Here is a 15,924-nt window from a genome sequence, read left to right as displayed (position 1 = left end):
TCAGTGAAGCATTTCCTTCTGATGTCCAACCTGAACCTTCTGGCCCAACTTAAGGCCATTTTCTCATGTCCTTTTTCTGGTTGTGAGGAAGAGACTGACCCCCGCCTGGCTACAGTCACTTTACAGTTAGTTATGGAGAGTGGTAAGGTCTCCCCTGAGCCTGCTTTTCTCCTGAATAAACCAGAACTCCTTCATCTGCCCCTCATAAAACTTACTCTCCTGACCCTGCACCAGCTCCTTTGCCCTCTCTGGGCCAGGCCATCCAGACAGTTCTTAACCCAGTGAAGCATGCACCTGTTCAAGTTATGGGCTGTGGCTTCTTCAGGAGAAATTGAAATAACTTACTGCTTAGGCAGCTAGTCCTGATGTGCTCTGTCTTCATAGAGTAAAAGAGCTGTAATTCAGCAAACCCTGCGCACTTGGACATCTTTTATCTGAGAAATGGTTTTGCAGAACTCACTTGCAGGTTACATGTGACTGTGCATTTTGTACAGTATTTATGCAGTAAGGAGAGCTTAAATTCCTTTTTTCTTTATTGATGCTTTTAGGAACTTTTCTAGTATTTTACCAAAAATCAAAACAAAGAATAAACTTTTGAAGGCCAGAAGTTGAGCATTGACTGAAAGCTACATTTAATATAGAATAGTATAAATTGTCTGTAGAGGGAATTAAGTAGATAAAAATCCTCTTTGACTTGTTGATTTAAAAGTAGCCTACCAGTCAGGTCTTCTCTAATATTGTATTTGTATAATGAAACACAATTTTGATCTTTGAGTCAGAGATGTGTGAGTTAATACCAGAGCTGCTGGCCTTAGAGGTGCTGGTCTTTGTCAAGGAAATTGGTGGAAAGCATTACTTGCAGTGTGAAGGAGGAGAACTCCTCTGTGGACAGTATAGTACTTGAGATGAACTAACTCCTTTCAAATTTTGCTTATCCTGACTACAACTTCATTTCTAGAAGTGGGTGATTGTTATGCCTATGGTTTTTTGTTCTTAGTTATTCTGTTCTTTTAAATACCTACACCTGAATTGTGGGCAGGGAAGCTTAAATTAGGTCTGTCCTACTGAATAGTGGGAATAAAATACTTTCTTCCTGATACGCATTGTTTTAGACCTAGAATGTGCTGACATCCAATGGCACAGATTTCTTCAAACTCATCTGCTGTTTTTATAATGTGAAGCATCTGTTCCAGGGTAATCTGGATGGTGCTTCTTTTGACAGTGGCATCAAAGGGAGTTCAATTCCGAAAACCAAAACCAAACTATGTAAAATGTGTAACTTTTATATTTTTAACTTTTTTGGACTCTTCTGTATATTTAATGGGATTATGAGGTAGCACAGTGATTCCCCATGCCTAACAGCAACAAGGTTTTTAATAGTGACTCTAGCACTTTGTTCAGATTCCTCCAAAGCACTGATGCCTGTTGAGTTCTTGTCAGCATGTCATCAGGGCTTACTTTTGATGATTGTGGGTTTTTTCCCTGCTGTAGTAAAACACATTCTTGATTTTCCTGGTGAAGTATAGATGTAAGTACTCTGTAGTTTGTGATGTTGTATAAACCACTGTTATTTTTTGCAAGATAAAGTGTGAGGAGGGAAGATGCATACTGTTTCTGAAACAGTCTTCATTAACTTACTGATTCCTGTGCATAAGTTGTGCATAATGTTCAGCCCATGGAAGTGAAACGTCCCTGTTTTGGAAGTCAGTTTCATTATGAAACAAAGACTAAAATGTCCAAACTTGGGTTCTTCTCTCCATATTAGAACATATGTTGCAGTATAAAATACATCTAGTTTGAGATATTCCTCAAGACTTGAGAAGTCAGCCTTTGGGTGCCATGACAAATAATGTGATTTGACGTCTTATAAAGGATGCTAGAGATAAACTAGGACTTAACTTTCTTATCTCAAACTTGTGTTCTGGGTGAAGGCAGAAGGCCTTCTGCAGTGCCTCAGATTTAGTGCTTTTCTGTAGTGAAATGATAGTAAAAATATTCAGGTTAGCCCATATAGAAAGCAAGCATATTCTAAGTCAGATGGCATCAGTCTAATATTTTTCAGCTGTTGATGTTCTCAAAGTAATTTTTTGGTTTACTGTTGTGTATGTGTCCCTTTCCAAGCTCTTTCTTTGTATTCCAGTGTATACTACAGCAAGATTTTTGGGGCATAGGTGACTTTGTAGAACTTGATATACATTGATAGAGGGCAGAAAAGTTTAAGTTATTCAGAGCTGTGTGCTGTTGGTTTGATTTCATTTATGCTGTCATGCTATCTTATAAGACTTCTTACCATCTCTTTAACAAACAATTCTCTTGATTTTCCTTTGATATTGAAACTTGAAGATATACACAGGGGAATAAAATAAATTGTCAAAGATGTGATTTCAAGTATTTGGGAGCTCTGTTATAGTGGCATCCTTCTGTGGCTATGTTTCTCTTGCTATTGAATTAGTCATATAATTAGTTTTATGTTGAAGGGGAGTATTACCTCAGGCTTTTTTTTATGCAGTGATGAATATCTAAGTGAAATCATCTTTTTGAAACTAATTTGAAAGAAAATTGCCGAATGTAGATTTTGTTGTTAAAAAAATTAGATTTCAGTAATAAGTGTATATAATGTTAAGACACAAATGTCAGAAATGTCAACTATATAAATGTATCAAGTTGTAGCTTTAATAGGTTGGGGTCTAAGACACAGCATAGAATAATATATGAAAGAATAAAGCATGAGAGTCAAAATATGTGTTAGCCCATGTAAGGAGAAAAGGTATATTAAGGCAATTTAGTGATACATAGTTTAATGGTACTTGGACTACTGGAGAAAACTTGGAGTGGGAGACAAACTAGATACAACTAGCCATGACAAAAAGGTTAGAAGAACTGGAGCATGTGGAAGCCAAGTGGTCCCAGAAACTCCATATTTATGGACAGAATAATACGAAAATCTGATGACCAGTATTAATAATGATGTATTAAAATATTGACAGTTTTAGCAAGAGGTTCTGATATTTTGGCTTCTCTGTTCTTGAATTCATGTTTGTGCAAGAATTCCCATCCTCAGAGATCAGAAACCTTAAGACCCTGGGCACAGTTTCTGTGGTGACTGAAAGCAAGAGCAAGAGTATTTTAAACTAGCAAATCTTTTAAATATTCATTGCTCTGCATTTTTAGTTCAATTATAGAAATAAAGATTTCTGCACACAAGACAGCATAGCATATGGGTCTGTCATGTTATATCTGTATTGCATTATTCATGGTACATCAGGATTAAGAAATAACAGTTCTGTTGATCTGGTGTAGGAAGTCTTTGTACTACTTTCATGGAACCTACTCCAGGTATGGCAGGATGGGACAAATCATAGCTCCAGTTAAGCATGGTTTTGTGATTAAAATATGTGACTATTGACTTGAGACCACTAAAAACACTTCTTGGAGACTGAATAGTCAGTCTTTATCCATAGTGGATTTTGAGAGTAAACTGGCATTGGCCATGTGTTTTCATATTAGTTCACTATGGATTGTTAACCAGAATGGCTTGTTGATGTCTTTTGCTGATTTGTAATCTTTTTTTAAAGAAGTGATAAAATAGAAGCCTTGTAACTGTAGGTTACAAAACTCATGGATGAGGGGATTGAATTTTTCATTAATAAATTTGCAGATGACACTAAGCTGGGAGCTTGTGTCAATTTGTTGGAAGGTAGGAGGGCTCTGCAGGCACCTGGAATGGTTGGGTGGATGGGCAGAGTCTAACAAGATGAAGTTTAATAAGTCCAAGGGCCCAGTCCTGCATTTTGGCCACAATAACCCCCTGCAGCACCACAGGCTGAGGATGCTGTGGCTGGACAGTGCCCAGGCAGAAAGGGACCTGGGGGTTCTGCTCGACAGCCGGCTGAACATGAGCCAGCAGTGTGCCCTGGGCGCCAAGAAGGCCAAGGGCCTCCTGGCCTGTGTCAGGAATAGTGTGGCCAGCAGGAAAAGGGAGGTCATCTTTCCCCTGTACTCAGCACTGGTGAGGCCACACCCTGAGTGCTGTGTCCAGCTCTGGCCCCTCAGTTTGGGAAGGACCCTGAGACACTTGAGCGTGTCCAGAGGAGAGCAACAAGGCTGGTGAGGGACTGGGAACACAAACCCTGTGAGGAATGGCTGAGGGAGCTGGGGTTGTTCAGCCTGGAGAAAAGGAGTCTCAGGGGTGACCTTATCACTCTCTTCAACTTCTGAAAGGTGGCTGTAGCCAGGTGGGGGTTGGTCTCTTTCACCAGGCAGCACTGACAGAACCAGAGGACACAGTCTCAAGCTGTGCCAAGGAAAATATAGGTTGGATATTAGGAAAAAGTTTTTTGTGCAAAGGGTGATAAACTACTGGAATGGCATGCCCAAGGAGGTGGTAGAGTCACCATCCCTGATGTGTTTTAAAAAAGACCGGATGTGGCACTCAGTGCCATGGTTTAGTTGAGGTGTTAGGGAGTAGGTTGGGCTTGATGATCTTGCAGGTCTCTTCCAACACTGTGATTCTGTGATCTCTTCTTATATTGACTGAAGAGGGCAGAGTATGCTGATTGGAAGTGTTTCAGTTTGAACAGTGTTCCTTCTTTCCTTCTGTTTTTCCAACCCCTCAGGCCCAGCTGTGAAAAGGGGGAAAAAAAAATAAAAATTGCAGGTCAAGTCAGTTGTTGATGCAAGCTCCTGTTCTTTGCCTTCCATGCTACTTTGAGGCCCTTCACCAAGGAATGAAAGAAAGTATTAGTTACTTGAATAATACTTAACCTCTAAGATGTGATCCTAGGCCATTTAAGCAATTTTGGGCATCATGTCCACGGCTGTTCAGGTAGCTTGTTTGCTGTCTTGTCTCCTGGAAGGCAGATACTGGTAAATCCCAGTACATCTTACCCTGTGTTGCTAGTTGAGCTGTTGTCCTTATGAAGATCTCTTCCCCAGAAGGTTTCCTCAATGGAAGAATTAATAAATATTTCCTGTGTAAAAATGACTTGATTCTGTGTGTACATAATAGTGCATGTTTGTTTGGTTTGCATACTTTAGCACGTAAGCTTTGCTTGCCATGACTTTTGGAGCTGAAAGAGGGCTGCTGTGACATGTCAGTCTGTCAGACCACTGATGATCTGGGCTTATGGAGACGTCTGTGGGTGTAGGCATTGTGTTGTCATCCAGCCTGATACCACTTTGATAGTACTTGTAAACATGGGTATAGGGGAAGGGAGGGACATGGCAATTACTGCTTTCTGACTTTGAGCTGCTTGCATTTTCCTCTTCTTTGTGTGATGTTGAAGATGTCATTTTTTGAGCTAAGTAGCAGTATACATGAGGGTTTAAGGGGTAGGGATATTTAGTCATGCAACTTTTCTCTTGTCTAAATCTGCATTTGGACTAAAAGTTCCCTGTGAGAGAGCAAAAGGTCTCCTGAAGGGAGATCCTGCAGTTTGAAGGGTAGGGCGGTGATGGAGATAACAGGTTCATGCCCTGTGGATCTGCTGGGGTGTAGCCTCTGATGGCATGTCTGTGATGGGGGTGCATTTTGGCCCTAACCGTCTCTCCAGTTTACCACTGAGCTTTAAGCAGGCGGTACTGCCATGGAAAGCCAGCACAAAATAACTTTCTCTAACCTTGTTACCCTTATCCTGGAAGATGAATCCTGTCATCCATCCTTGGGCTCTCTGCTGCGGTGAAGAAAGCTTGAGTGCATGAGGGAGAAAACAATGTTGTCCTTCAGGAAGATGTACCAAAGAGTAAATGGAGGAGGGTGTGGCCTTGAAGGTGACTCATGCTTTCTTGATTAGAAAAGCATCTTTTTCTTACTTGTATTTTTTTGATTTGTATACCTCTTCAGTGAGACTAACTTGGCCTGCTTCCTGTTCCTCTCTGTTGGCAAACATCAGCTTCTGAAATTCACAGTGGGGAAGAAGGATATAACTGAATTATGAAAGGGGGGAAAGTTTTACACAGCCCAGCTGGAATACTGAGGTGAATGCTGAAAAATTGAAGTAGGCATCCTAGCCAGTTCAAGTGGATGTTGACTTTGAAACCCTTCAACCTATCAAGTTACTATATTTGAAGAGTCATCAGGTTGTCTCCTTTCACCCCACTGAATCTTCTGTTTTCTTGTGTTAGTAGACTTTTGAAAGGACTGCATATGTGTAAGGCTGAAGGGAAATGTCTACAATAAGACGCAGTTACCTCTTGAACAGTACATATGTGTTTTGACAGAGCTGTATTGCCTTAGAGAGCATTTTGCTAGAAGACTGGGAAAGCTAACACAGAAGACTGGGACAGCAAATAACAGCAATAAACATAGTTGGCAAGATTTTGTGGCTGGTAGAGTGCAGTTGAAAAATCATTCCTGTTAAAAGTCAGTCTTATTTAAAGTATTATTTAACTATTGGAATTGTTTACAGCTTATTTATTTGAAATCTGAATAGCTGTTTGTGATTTTGTGTTCATCATTTGCATTCATTGTTTTGGTGAAACTCTTTCTGAACATCAATGTTGGCTGTGTTCAAACAGTCCCGACTTGATATTTAGTTAAAATTTCAAATATAACCAAAGTAATAATTTTCCCTTAGCTGGCTTTGAACGTTTTTTATATCAAAGAGGGCAATACAAGGAAAAAGTAAAATTTTGTGCTAAGTTTTGGGGGTTTTTCCTTGTATATGAGCTAATTAGTAATGCATGTTGATGCTGTCTTGCTCAGGGAATTAGTTACGATGGTAGAAGTGGTTGTGTGTCTAAATTGACACAATAATTAGGAACGTAAAAATGGTTATAGTTTATAGGGGTCTCACTTGAACTGATTCCTTAATGGAATAGAGGTGCTTTCTTTACAGAAGACTGTTAGAGTTGATCTTTCTAAATGTGTTCTAGGATAACTTAAGTTACCCTGCATGTTTCCCTCCCTTTACCCCACCTGACAGGATAATCTGTAATTTCAGTCGGAAGAGATAGTTTATTTTCTCTAGATTGCCTTGTTGTACGTACATTTTTTTTTTCAGAACCCCTTGCAAGTGTTTGTTGGCTTCATTCCTAATGCATAGTAGCTTTAGTAGGGGATTGTTTAGTGTATCTTAATACTCATTAAGTATTTTGCAGAAATGTTCAGAGTTTCCAAAAGCATTTCCTACTGAGTGAAGATGTTTTCTTTTAATCTGTGTATACATTTTTAGTGTTCCTACGAATATTTACATTCCACAGATAATTTGCACTTTATTGCATCTGTCCTTTTTAGTGGTCACCAACACTGTTAAGCTATTTCATGCCTCTACAAATAGCTGTTTCTTGTTCAACTGTCTGCAGGTTTTCAGTTGTCTTCTCACTGCTTACTTTGAATAGGCAAGTTGGCTTCGGGTGCCTCTTCTTTCCTGCTGAAAGAAGGGTTAATCTGCTGCAAGCTTCTGCAGATTAACTTCTGCAGCAGCAATCACAGGGATGAATTACAATCCTTATCCCTAAAATTCAAATGGATTTTTTTATAAGTATCTTAATTTTCTTCACTTATTTCAGCTCATCATGACACTGAGGCCAAGATGTAGAAATGTCAAGTGGTGTTAAGTGGTGTTTTTGTGATTCATTGAAGAGACTGTGGAAAGGTTCCCCTTCTAAACTGCCACTTTGAGAGGCTAGTAATTGCTTTTTATTGTTGCAAAGGGCTCTTGCTTTCTTGTCTTAATTGCCTGTGTTTACATTAGTAACTTTTTAAGTTACTTGTAGATTTGAGACCACCTCATTATTAGAAAAATTCTAAGTTTGCTGTGAAAATTTCTGTCTTTCATCTGTTTTATCAAAGTTCTTCCATATAACTTAGCATAAATCAAGAGGTGCTCTTCTGGTTTCTTCTCCTACTGCTCTTCTCCTGCATCCTCATCAAGCAGTAACCTGATCTAGTTTGTGCTGCAGATTCTTAAATAGTGTAATGGAGGGAACAGCAAATGAATGTACATGCAGGTGGGGAGGGCTGCTAATGGACAAGTGGTGGTTTATACTCTTAAACAAAAAGTGAAAACAGAGACAAAGAAATAAGAGTTGTTTAGCCTGTTTGTGCAGACTCACCAAGCACAAGATGTCCTGTTAATATGTGGATCTCAGAGCAATCATTAAGCTCTCCTTGACAGCTATCCTTCTTATAGGGAAACTAAGAATGAGTAGTGTTTTGTTCTGACAGGCAAGGTTCTCAACTAAAGACGTGCCTCTGGCCTTTGTGTGCATTTACCCATAAAGGACTTTGGGACGTTCAGGCAGGCTATGTAATAGTTTCTGCATATGCTAAATTGAACAGTCTCTGTTATCTCTTATTTACAGATGTTTTGAGTGTGCAGAAATTAGCACTGTGCTTTTGTATATGCTTCTAAGGTACTTGACCATTTGATAAAAAGGAGTCCTTCAAATTAACACTCCAATAAAGATAAAAATCACTAAGGAAGAAGCATGAAGAATTGCATCTATTCCAATTATCAGTAACTCTGCACTTAAATTTTCTTTAGGCATTAAAATTTTGTTTTGCTGAGTTGTGCTTTTTAAAGCAAAATTCAGCATCTGTATTGTGCCAGGTCTTACCTTTCAGTGAGCGCTCAAATATATATTTTTTTTTAATTTAACGTGTTTGGCAGCGGTCCCCACAGACAAGAAACAGTTTACCCTTGTTAAAATGCATTAATTACTGTTGTGAGTCAAAGTGGATTGAATAAATCCTCTGGAAAGAGAACAGCTTTGTTACAAGCAGAGAACAAAGTTCTGGTTTAGACCTTTGTGTCTGGAAGAGATAAAGAACAATGTATGCAGCCAGAGGTGGTTCTTGTTCTGCAGTTTGATGTTAGGAAAACAAAATTTCTAGCATTTGCTCATCCAAATGGTGATGTATTGTATTTATTGCATTGTATTTATTGCTTTCCTTGCACTGGAAAACAGGATAGAAGGGCAAACACAAAATAAATACTAAGGCATGTTCTGCAGGATTTGTGGTATGTAAGCCTCTAGGAGAATCTTCAGGAGCACATTTACATCTCTTAGGACTTTACCAAGGGCATTGTGTCACCTGTGACCTTTGAGGCTGGAGACATCTCATGCTCCAGTTTAGGTTGCCTCTGAACAGTGATAACAATTGAAGTAAGCAGATGTGTTTAGTTTCTCCTGTCTAAATTCAGATGTAATCACCTTTATATGATAACACTGTTTAGAAGTACATAATGTAATTGCAGCAGGCATCTATGCAGTGATTTTTTAAATGCAGTGTCTATAACTATAATTAAATTATGTATATAAAACCTATATGAAATGATTTCCCACCCAGCAATGACCAGGATGTGTAAGTATGAATTGAAACAAGTGATAGAAGGACTTTAGTCAGGAGTCTGATGCACTAAACATTTCTCCCTAGCCATCTGTATGATGCTTGTGAGGTGGTAATAGTGGTTGAAAGCTTACCTGTTGTGTCACCTCCTTGGTTCTGTCACAGCACTGCCAGGATCCAGACTGAGCATGCATTTTCAGCTGAGCATGAATAGTTGAGTATATTGCACACCAAAATACCTGCGTTGAAAGGAAAGTTAGTAGGCCACTGTGGCTATTGCTTAGCAAGTCTTCATCTTGCTAGTACCACTATATGTTCTAAAGCTCTCATATAAAAATTTGCTGTTATAATTGGAACTGTTCTATGGCAACCAGAACTAATTGCATAAACCATATGGCTTTTGAACTTCTGATGTCTTTTCTCTTGAAAACAAAAAAAGCCTACTTGCCTCTCTCTGCTAGGCAAACTTTACTCATTACTTGCTTGAACTGCAGCTAATTAGAAACTGGCATTCACTTAATGCCATAAACAGTGTTTAAGAGTGTTTGGGTTTAAAATCTTATCTGTGCTTGATGAGGAAAAAGTAAGTTTATAGAAAGATAGATGGCTGCCATGCACTGCATGTGAGAGAGAACCACTCAGTTTGTTGAACTGAACAACTGTGTCTTTAGTTCTGCTTCCTTTCAACATTATAAAGTGAGCAGATTTACTCAGTCAAAGGTTTAGTGTTATTGTTCTCCTCTTAATCTGAATGTATTGTAAGACAAACTTTTCCATAGTAGGTATAGAACCCTGTTTCCTGAACGAAATGGTTTTATCAGTTGTGAATGCAGTAACTTTAAGCTATTTTAATAACCTGAAGTGTAATACTGTCTCTGAGGCTAATAGTCAAAAACTGAATTAGCTTTTGGGGATTCTTCAGTAGTTCAATATTTTAAAAAATTTTGGGGGGGAGGATGGAAGAAAGCTGCTGGAAACACAGCTCAAATTCTGTGTTAAGCTGCTGGTTTAGTATGGTGTTACAGCTGAAAACGCATTTCAGAAAAGTTTCTCTTTTTTTCTAGAATGTAATTAGCCATATTTAATACTACTTTTAGGTCAGATAGAAGTGTAAATACAATGTAAAAATGCCAGTTTTCCAAACTAGGTGTAAGAGAGCAGTCTCTGCAGCCTTGGAAGCAATAAAATGGTAGAAGAACTGGTAGAGCAAAAACATTTTTGAGACATAATGGTTATTTTAGTCAGAGAACTGACTTGCACACTGATTGCAAGTACTGTATAGAATGCTTCAATTAGGATAAATGCGTTATGCAAGCTGGAAGTACTTCAACTGACAGGTGCTCTTGGCTTTTTTTTGAGACATGCTACAGTCTTTAAGAGGACAGTTAAGTATTCAGTTAGTACACTGAAGTCCTTACAAGAAAGTAAGCTGTTCTATTGAAGTTTTCTAACCATAGGCTGTAGCCTGTGGTTCACAGAAAACAATCTGTGGAGTCACACTGCTTTGCTGAGAGCCATAGAGATCCAAATACATCATCTTGTGCACCTCACTATAGTCTCTGTAGGACAAGAATTTTGGAGACTGCTATTTTAAAGCAGTCTTCTTAATAAGGCTTCTCTGGACTTAAAAGAAGTCAGTTGAGACCTCCAGATTTTATTAATGTAGAAAGCAGTTCATCAGACATATTTACCTATGAACAGTTGAGAGCTTCAGAAGTTGTTAGTGTTAGTTTGGGGTTCAGACCACAAAGAATGGCGTGCAGACTTACACTTGGTGCCAAAGCCTCAGTGTTTTGCATGAAGAGGTGATTGAAGGTCATAATTAACCTAAGTTAGAAATAAAGACCGGACATGAAGTCAGCTAAGCATACGGATTCTGGTGGCATACTGTCTTGAAGAGTGACTTGCACCATTTTAAAACGGGAGAAGTTTTTCTCGCCTCGTTTGTCAGCAGTTCAAGCAAGCGCGCTCCGGCTCTGGGAGTGCAGGTTGCTCACAGAGGCTAGTTGTGGACGCCGCAACACCTTCTGGAACCTAAGCCTTTTTTTTATCGAGTTTAGACTTAGCTCATCTGTCTGTGGGTAGGATCTCTTTACTAACAGCAGTCTCAAGCTCTGGCAGTGGTCAGGAGCCTTTCTGTTTGTTCTGTTGTGGTTGTATTTCACATCTGGACTATCTGTAATAATCTGCAAATGGCCTATTAGCTTTTGTGGTATCCTTCTAGCATTGTTCAGTGTAATTCTAACTGGATTTTCAGTGATGTTTTAGTTAAAACAAAGAACAATATTCTTGGTTACAAAATACTCTCATGAGAAACACTTGCATGTTTTTTCCAGTTATTGCACTTGATAAATCCTTGACTCTACTGCCACTTGTATGTGCAGTGGCACTTTTAAACAGCTGTTGCAAGGAAGCTTAGTGAATACCATCTGCACAAGATTTTCATTTACCTAATTTTTAAAACCCAGGATTTTGAGAATGGAATTAATTCTGACATAGTACTTTGTCATCTTTGTGGGTTTTTTTTCCTGTGGGCTGGGAAAGATGTGTAAAGGGAGCTGTAGTGCATGATCATTTTATGTGCTGATGGAAAATAAACTCACTGTATTTCTTTACTTTCCTCTTCAGTCTTGAAGATTTAAAAAATTGTTTTGTGATATAGTTTCTTTTAGGCATGGTGCGGTACAGAAGGAAGTTGCCATAGTAGGTGCAGGGGTTACTAGACTGCATTATCTTTTAAGTCTTCTTAAAAATAAGCATCTTATTTCCTGTAAGAAAAATAATTTTACAACTGAATTTGTTAAGATTAGATTGGAATTGCCTCAAATCCAATTAAGCCACACTGCATGGACGTGCTGGGAATATAAATGCAAATACTGTAAATTTGTACAAACTGATTTGTTGCATTATCTTGCTAATCTAACATACAGTACTTTTTGTGTCCATATTGCAGACGGCAACTCCAAACTAACATGGCAGTCAGACTGTGTGATGTGGCTTCTCTGCTTAGAAGTGGTTCGTGGGCAGCAGAGCCTTGGACTGGGGTCTGTGGGACTTTTCTTAAATTCTGTAGGCTACTTTTTTACATGTTAATAGTGCTGAGGCCATACCAAAGTCTTTTAACCTTCCATTTGGAATGCTAACTCACATGTATGTTTCATTCTAGGCTGTAGGGTGTGTTCCTCTTCTATGGGAGCCTAGAGCACATTGGCGTAACAAGACAACTTTTACTGTAAAACGCTGATCTCCTGTAGAAATTACACTGCAGTGGCTTGCCTTTCTTCTATTGTCAATTAGATTTTAGTACTAATTGAAAATACACGGTGGATAATTGAAGAGGAGTATTGTACTAAAATGGTTTTGGTATGGTCTGACTACTAAATTGCAGTAACTTTGAAAAACTGTATAGTTGTCTTTTTATGATTACTATTTTAAAATTATATTTGCCAGTCTATTCTAAGATTCTTTTAAACTGTAAATTTATCTCAAACTATTTTTCTGAGTGAAAAATATTTAGTGTTTTGTCTTTTATGAACAGTTCTCTGTAGCCTATTAGTGGAGTATGCATTATTTGTAAAAAATACTAGTATCACTTCATTCAGAGCAGATGGTTCTATAGCTGAGGGATGCTGTAATTTTCAGCACACACAGGCTACTGCAGCTGTTCACTTGAATGTTGGCTTAGAAACCCATACTTGGCCACCTGAACGTGAAAATAAATGTGCAATTAAGAGAGAATTGTTTGTTGTCCTTGCTAAATCCTGCTAATTTTGATCAGTGAACACTTCAAATTTGAGAATAAAACACAAAAAAAGGAAAAAGGCAATCCTACAGAGCCTCAAAGCACAGCATTTGTGACTGCTACCTTTAACAGGTATGCTAGTGTTTTGAAAAGTAACTTATCCTGATTGGGATAATCTACTTTATCATCTTTTCAGTGGACTTGTCTCATCAGTAGCAGAAGCAGATTACTTCTTGGAGTTTGTCTCAAGGGAAGAAAATGTTGTTTAGTTGTAGCTCTTCAGGAAAACAAGATCATGCTTTTCTAATGAGTGTTCTTAATAGGTGTATACCTTTTTTTGCGTTGTGCTGAGGTAACCTCTTGGAAAATGCTTCTGTATGCAAAGCACAGAACATAGAAGTGTGTTCCCAGGAATGTCAAAGTTGGACTTCTAGTAAGAAACTCAACTTATCCCCTCTCGTATTGTTAGGAAATTCAGTTATTCAGCAGTCCCTGAACTCAGCTGACCTTATCAGCTGTTTGGATATGCACTGATTGCCTATGGTGCTTTAAACAGGACTGATAGGACAGACCCATCAGAGGTCCTGATGCTGTTCTGTGATTTTACAAGAGGCTTTTTTGTGAGAGCTCCTCTTACCAGTTTAATTATGAGGCTAAATTTCAGTGATGGATGGATTTCTTTAGTGAACTTCTTGTGTTGAAATATGTATTACTGGAGAATACACGTACATAATTTTCTCTTGAATGTAGTCCTAAACTGTGTGTCTCAAAGAGGGTAGGCTGCCCAAATCTTAGATATTAAGATGCTATTAAAAATCCATTGTATTTACCAGCTATTGCCATTCAGTCACTGACTGAGGGGGCAGAGTGCCTTTTGTAGATGTGGCAGCTTGTGTACAAGCAGACTCCTCCTAATTATGTCTGTTGCATCTTGCAGTCATACAGTCAGTGACTTTGGGGTGAGACACAGTAGAATCAGACTGGTTTGAGTTGAAAGTACCTTGGAGTTTGTCTGTTTCTAATACAATTGCCATGAACAGGGACATCTTCCACTAAATGAAGTTGCTCTAAGCTCCATCCCACCTAACCTTGAACATTTTGAGGGATGGGGCATCCGCAGCCTGTCTGGGCAAGTGCCTTACCACCCTCACAATAAGGAATTTCTTCCTAATATGTAATTGCAACCTACTAGCTTTCAATTTGAAGACATTCCCCTGTGTCCTGTCACTACATGCTACTCAGAAATTTCTCTTTTCCTCTTTCTTGTAAAATCCCTTCCGGTACTAAAAGGCCACAGTTAGGCTACCCCAAAGTAATCTCTTTTCTAGGCTGAACAAGCCTGATTCTCCCAGAATTTTGTCAAAGGAGACATGCTCTCTCCCTCTAATCCAGGCCCTCCTGAGCTCACTCCAGCCGGTCCATGTCCTCCCTGTGCTGGGAGCCCAGAGCTGGCTGCAGGTTCCAGGTGGGCTCTCCCCAGAGCAGAGCAGAGGGGCAGAATCCCCTCCCTGCCCTGCTGCCCACGCTGCTCTGGATGCAGCCCAGGGCACGTTTGGCTCTCTGGGCTGGGAGTGCCCCTGGCTGGGTCATGCCCAGCCTCTCACCCACCAGCACCCCCCAGTCCTGCTCACAGGGCTGCTCTCCATCTGTTCATCCCCCAGCCTGTGCTGATACTGGGAGTGTCCTGACCCAGGTGCAGTACCTTGAACATGGTCTCTCTAAACCTCATGAGATTTCCATGGTCCCACTTTTCAAGCCTGTCCAGGTCCCCCTGGATGATACCCTGAACTTCAGGAGTGTCAGCAACACCACTTACCTTGGGGTCATCAGCAAACTTGCCGAGGTGTGTCTGTGTTATTAGTGAAGACATTGAATATCACTGGTGGTCCCCGTATGGAGTGCCGAGGGACACTGCTTGTCACTGATGTCTGTCGAGACTCAGCTATTGACCACCACCTCTGGATGCAGCTCTCCAATCCCTTTCTTATCCATCTGTTAATCCATCCATAGATACTCTGTCCATTTTAGAGATAAAGATGTTGTATGGGATTGTGTCAAGGGCTTTGAGTAAGTCTAGATTGATAACATCTGTAACCATTCCCTTGTCCGCTGATGGAGTCCCTTCATCACAGAAGGGCCACTTAGTTGGTCAGACAGGACTTGCCCTTGGTGAAGCCGTGTTGGCTGTCTGAGATCGCTTCCTGTTCTGCATCTGCCTTAGCACAGGTTCTAGGAGGATCAGTTCTGTGGTCTCCCAGGCACAGAGTAGTTCTGGAGTGGTCAAAAAGTACATTAAGAACAAGATTCAGATTTAATTGTTCTCAGAGTTCAGGTGAGGAAAGAATAACAAGAAATTGTCAATTTTATGAAATAAAAGCATCTACAGGCCTGATTCCAACCTGTGGTGAGAAGTTTGACATGGATGTTGACCAAGAAGAGTATATTTTCCATCCCAGCACATTCATAAATCATAAATAGCTCTTTAAAATACTAATCTTGATCTCTGCTATTTCATATGAGAAGTAATCTTTGGATACAGTTAATGCCCACCTCTTATTGAAGTTATTCAAATGCTGCTTCATTAAAAACCGCTTTCATGTTACTTCAGTAACCAGCTGTAAGTTAACAGAACTGATTACTCTTGCAACAGGCCCGTTTTGTTTGGTGACTTCTATAATAGAAAGGCTGTGATTCCGCTAAATTGGAGGAATGGCAGAGAATGGAAACTAATCTTTGAATGCTGATTTCATTTAGTGAACTTGTAGAAGATTGTTTGTTACGAGGTTTTAAAGTGTTGTCTTGACTAACAGTTTAATGCCTTCTGTACTGGTGTTTGGTTTTTTTCTTGCATGTAGAGCCAGTATATGGCCTTGGCAGTACCATTTCTGCA

The 15,924-nt window shown here is 39.6% G+C and overlaps 1 protein-coding gene across 11 annotated transcripts in view; it reads left to right on the top strand.

Moving 5' to 3' along the window:
• Positions 1 to 15,924, top strand: part of ELAVL2 (ELAV like RNA binding protein 2) — an 89,343-nt gene that overhangs the window by 30,366 nt on the left and 43,053 nt on the right. For 4 of the 11 annotated variants that reach the window (XM_054281304.1, XM_054281313.1, XM_054281316.1 and 1 more), the window contains exon 2: positions 12,246 to 12,336. The exons of 3 other annotated variants lie outside the window; for them this stretch is intronic. In XM_054281304.1, coding sequence (XP_054137279.1) covers positions 12,265 to 12,336 — 72 coding nt within the window. In that variant the 5' untranslated portion in view covers positions 12,246 to 12,264. Of the gene's footprint in view, positions 1 to 10,384; positions 12,337 to 15,924 lie in introns of those variants that run through there. 4 more of the 11 variants (XM_054281336.1, XM_054281343.1, XM_054281328.1 and 1 more) reach the window with 2 other exon arrangements.

The sequence above is a fragment of the Melozone crissalis genome, unplaced genomic scaffold (genome assembly GCF_028551555.1).
Source record: "Melozone crissalis strain CALT ecotype California unplaced genomic scaffold, PUWL_Pcris_2 ptg000005l_1, whole genome shotgun sequence".
Lineage (NCBI taxonomy): Eukaryota > Metazoa > Chordata > Aves > Passeriformes > Passerellidae > Melozone > Melozone crissalis.
Note: the sequence above shows the minus strand (reverse complement) of the source record. Positions and strands in the feature narration are given on the sequence as shown.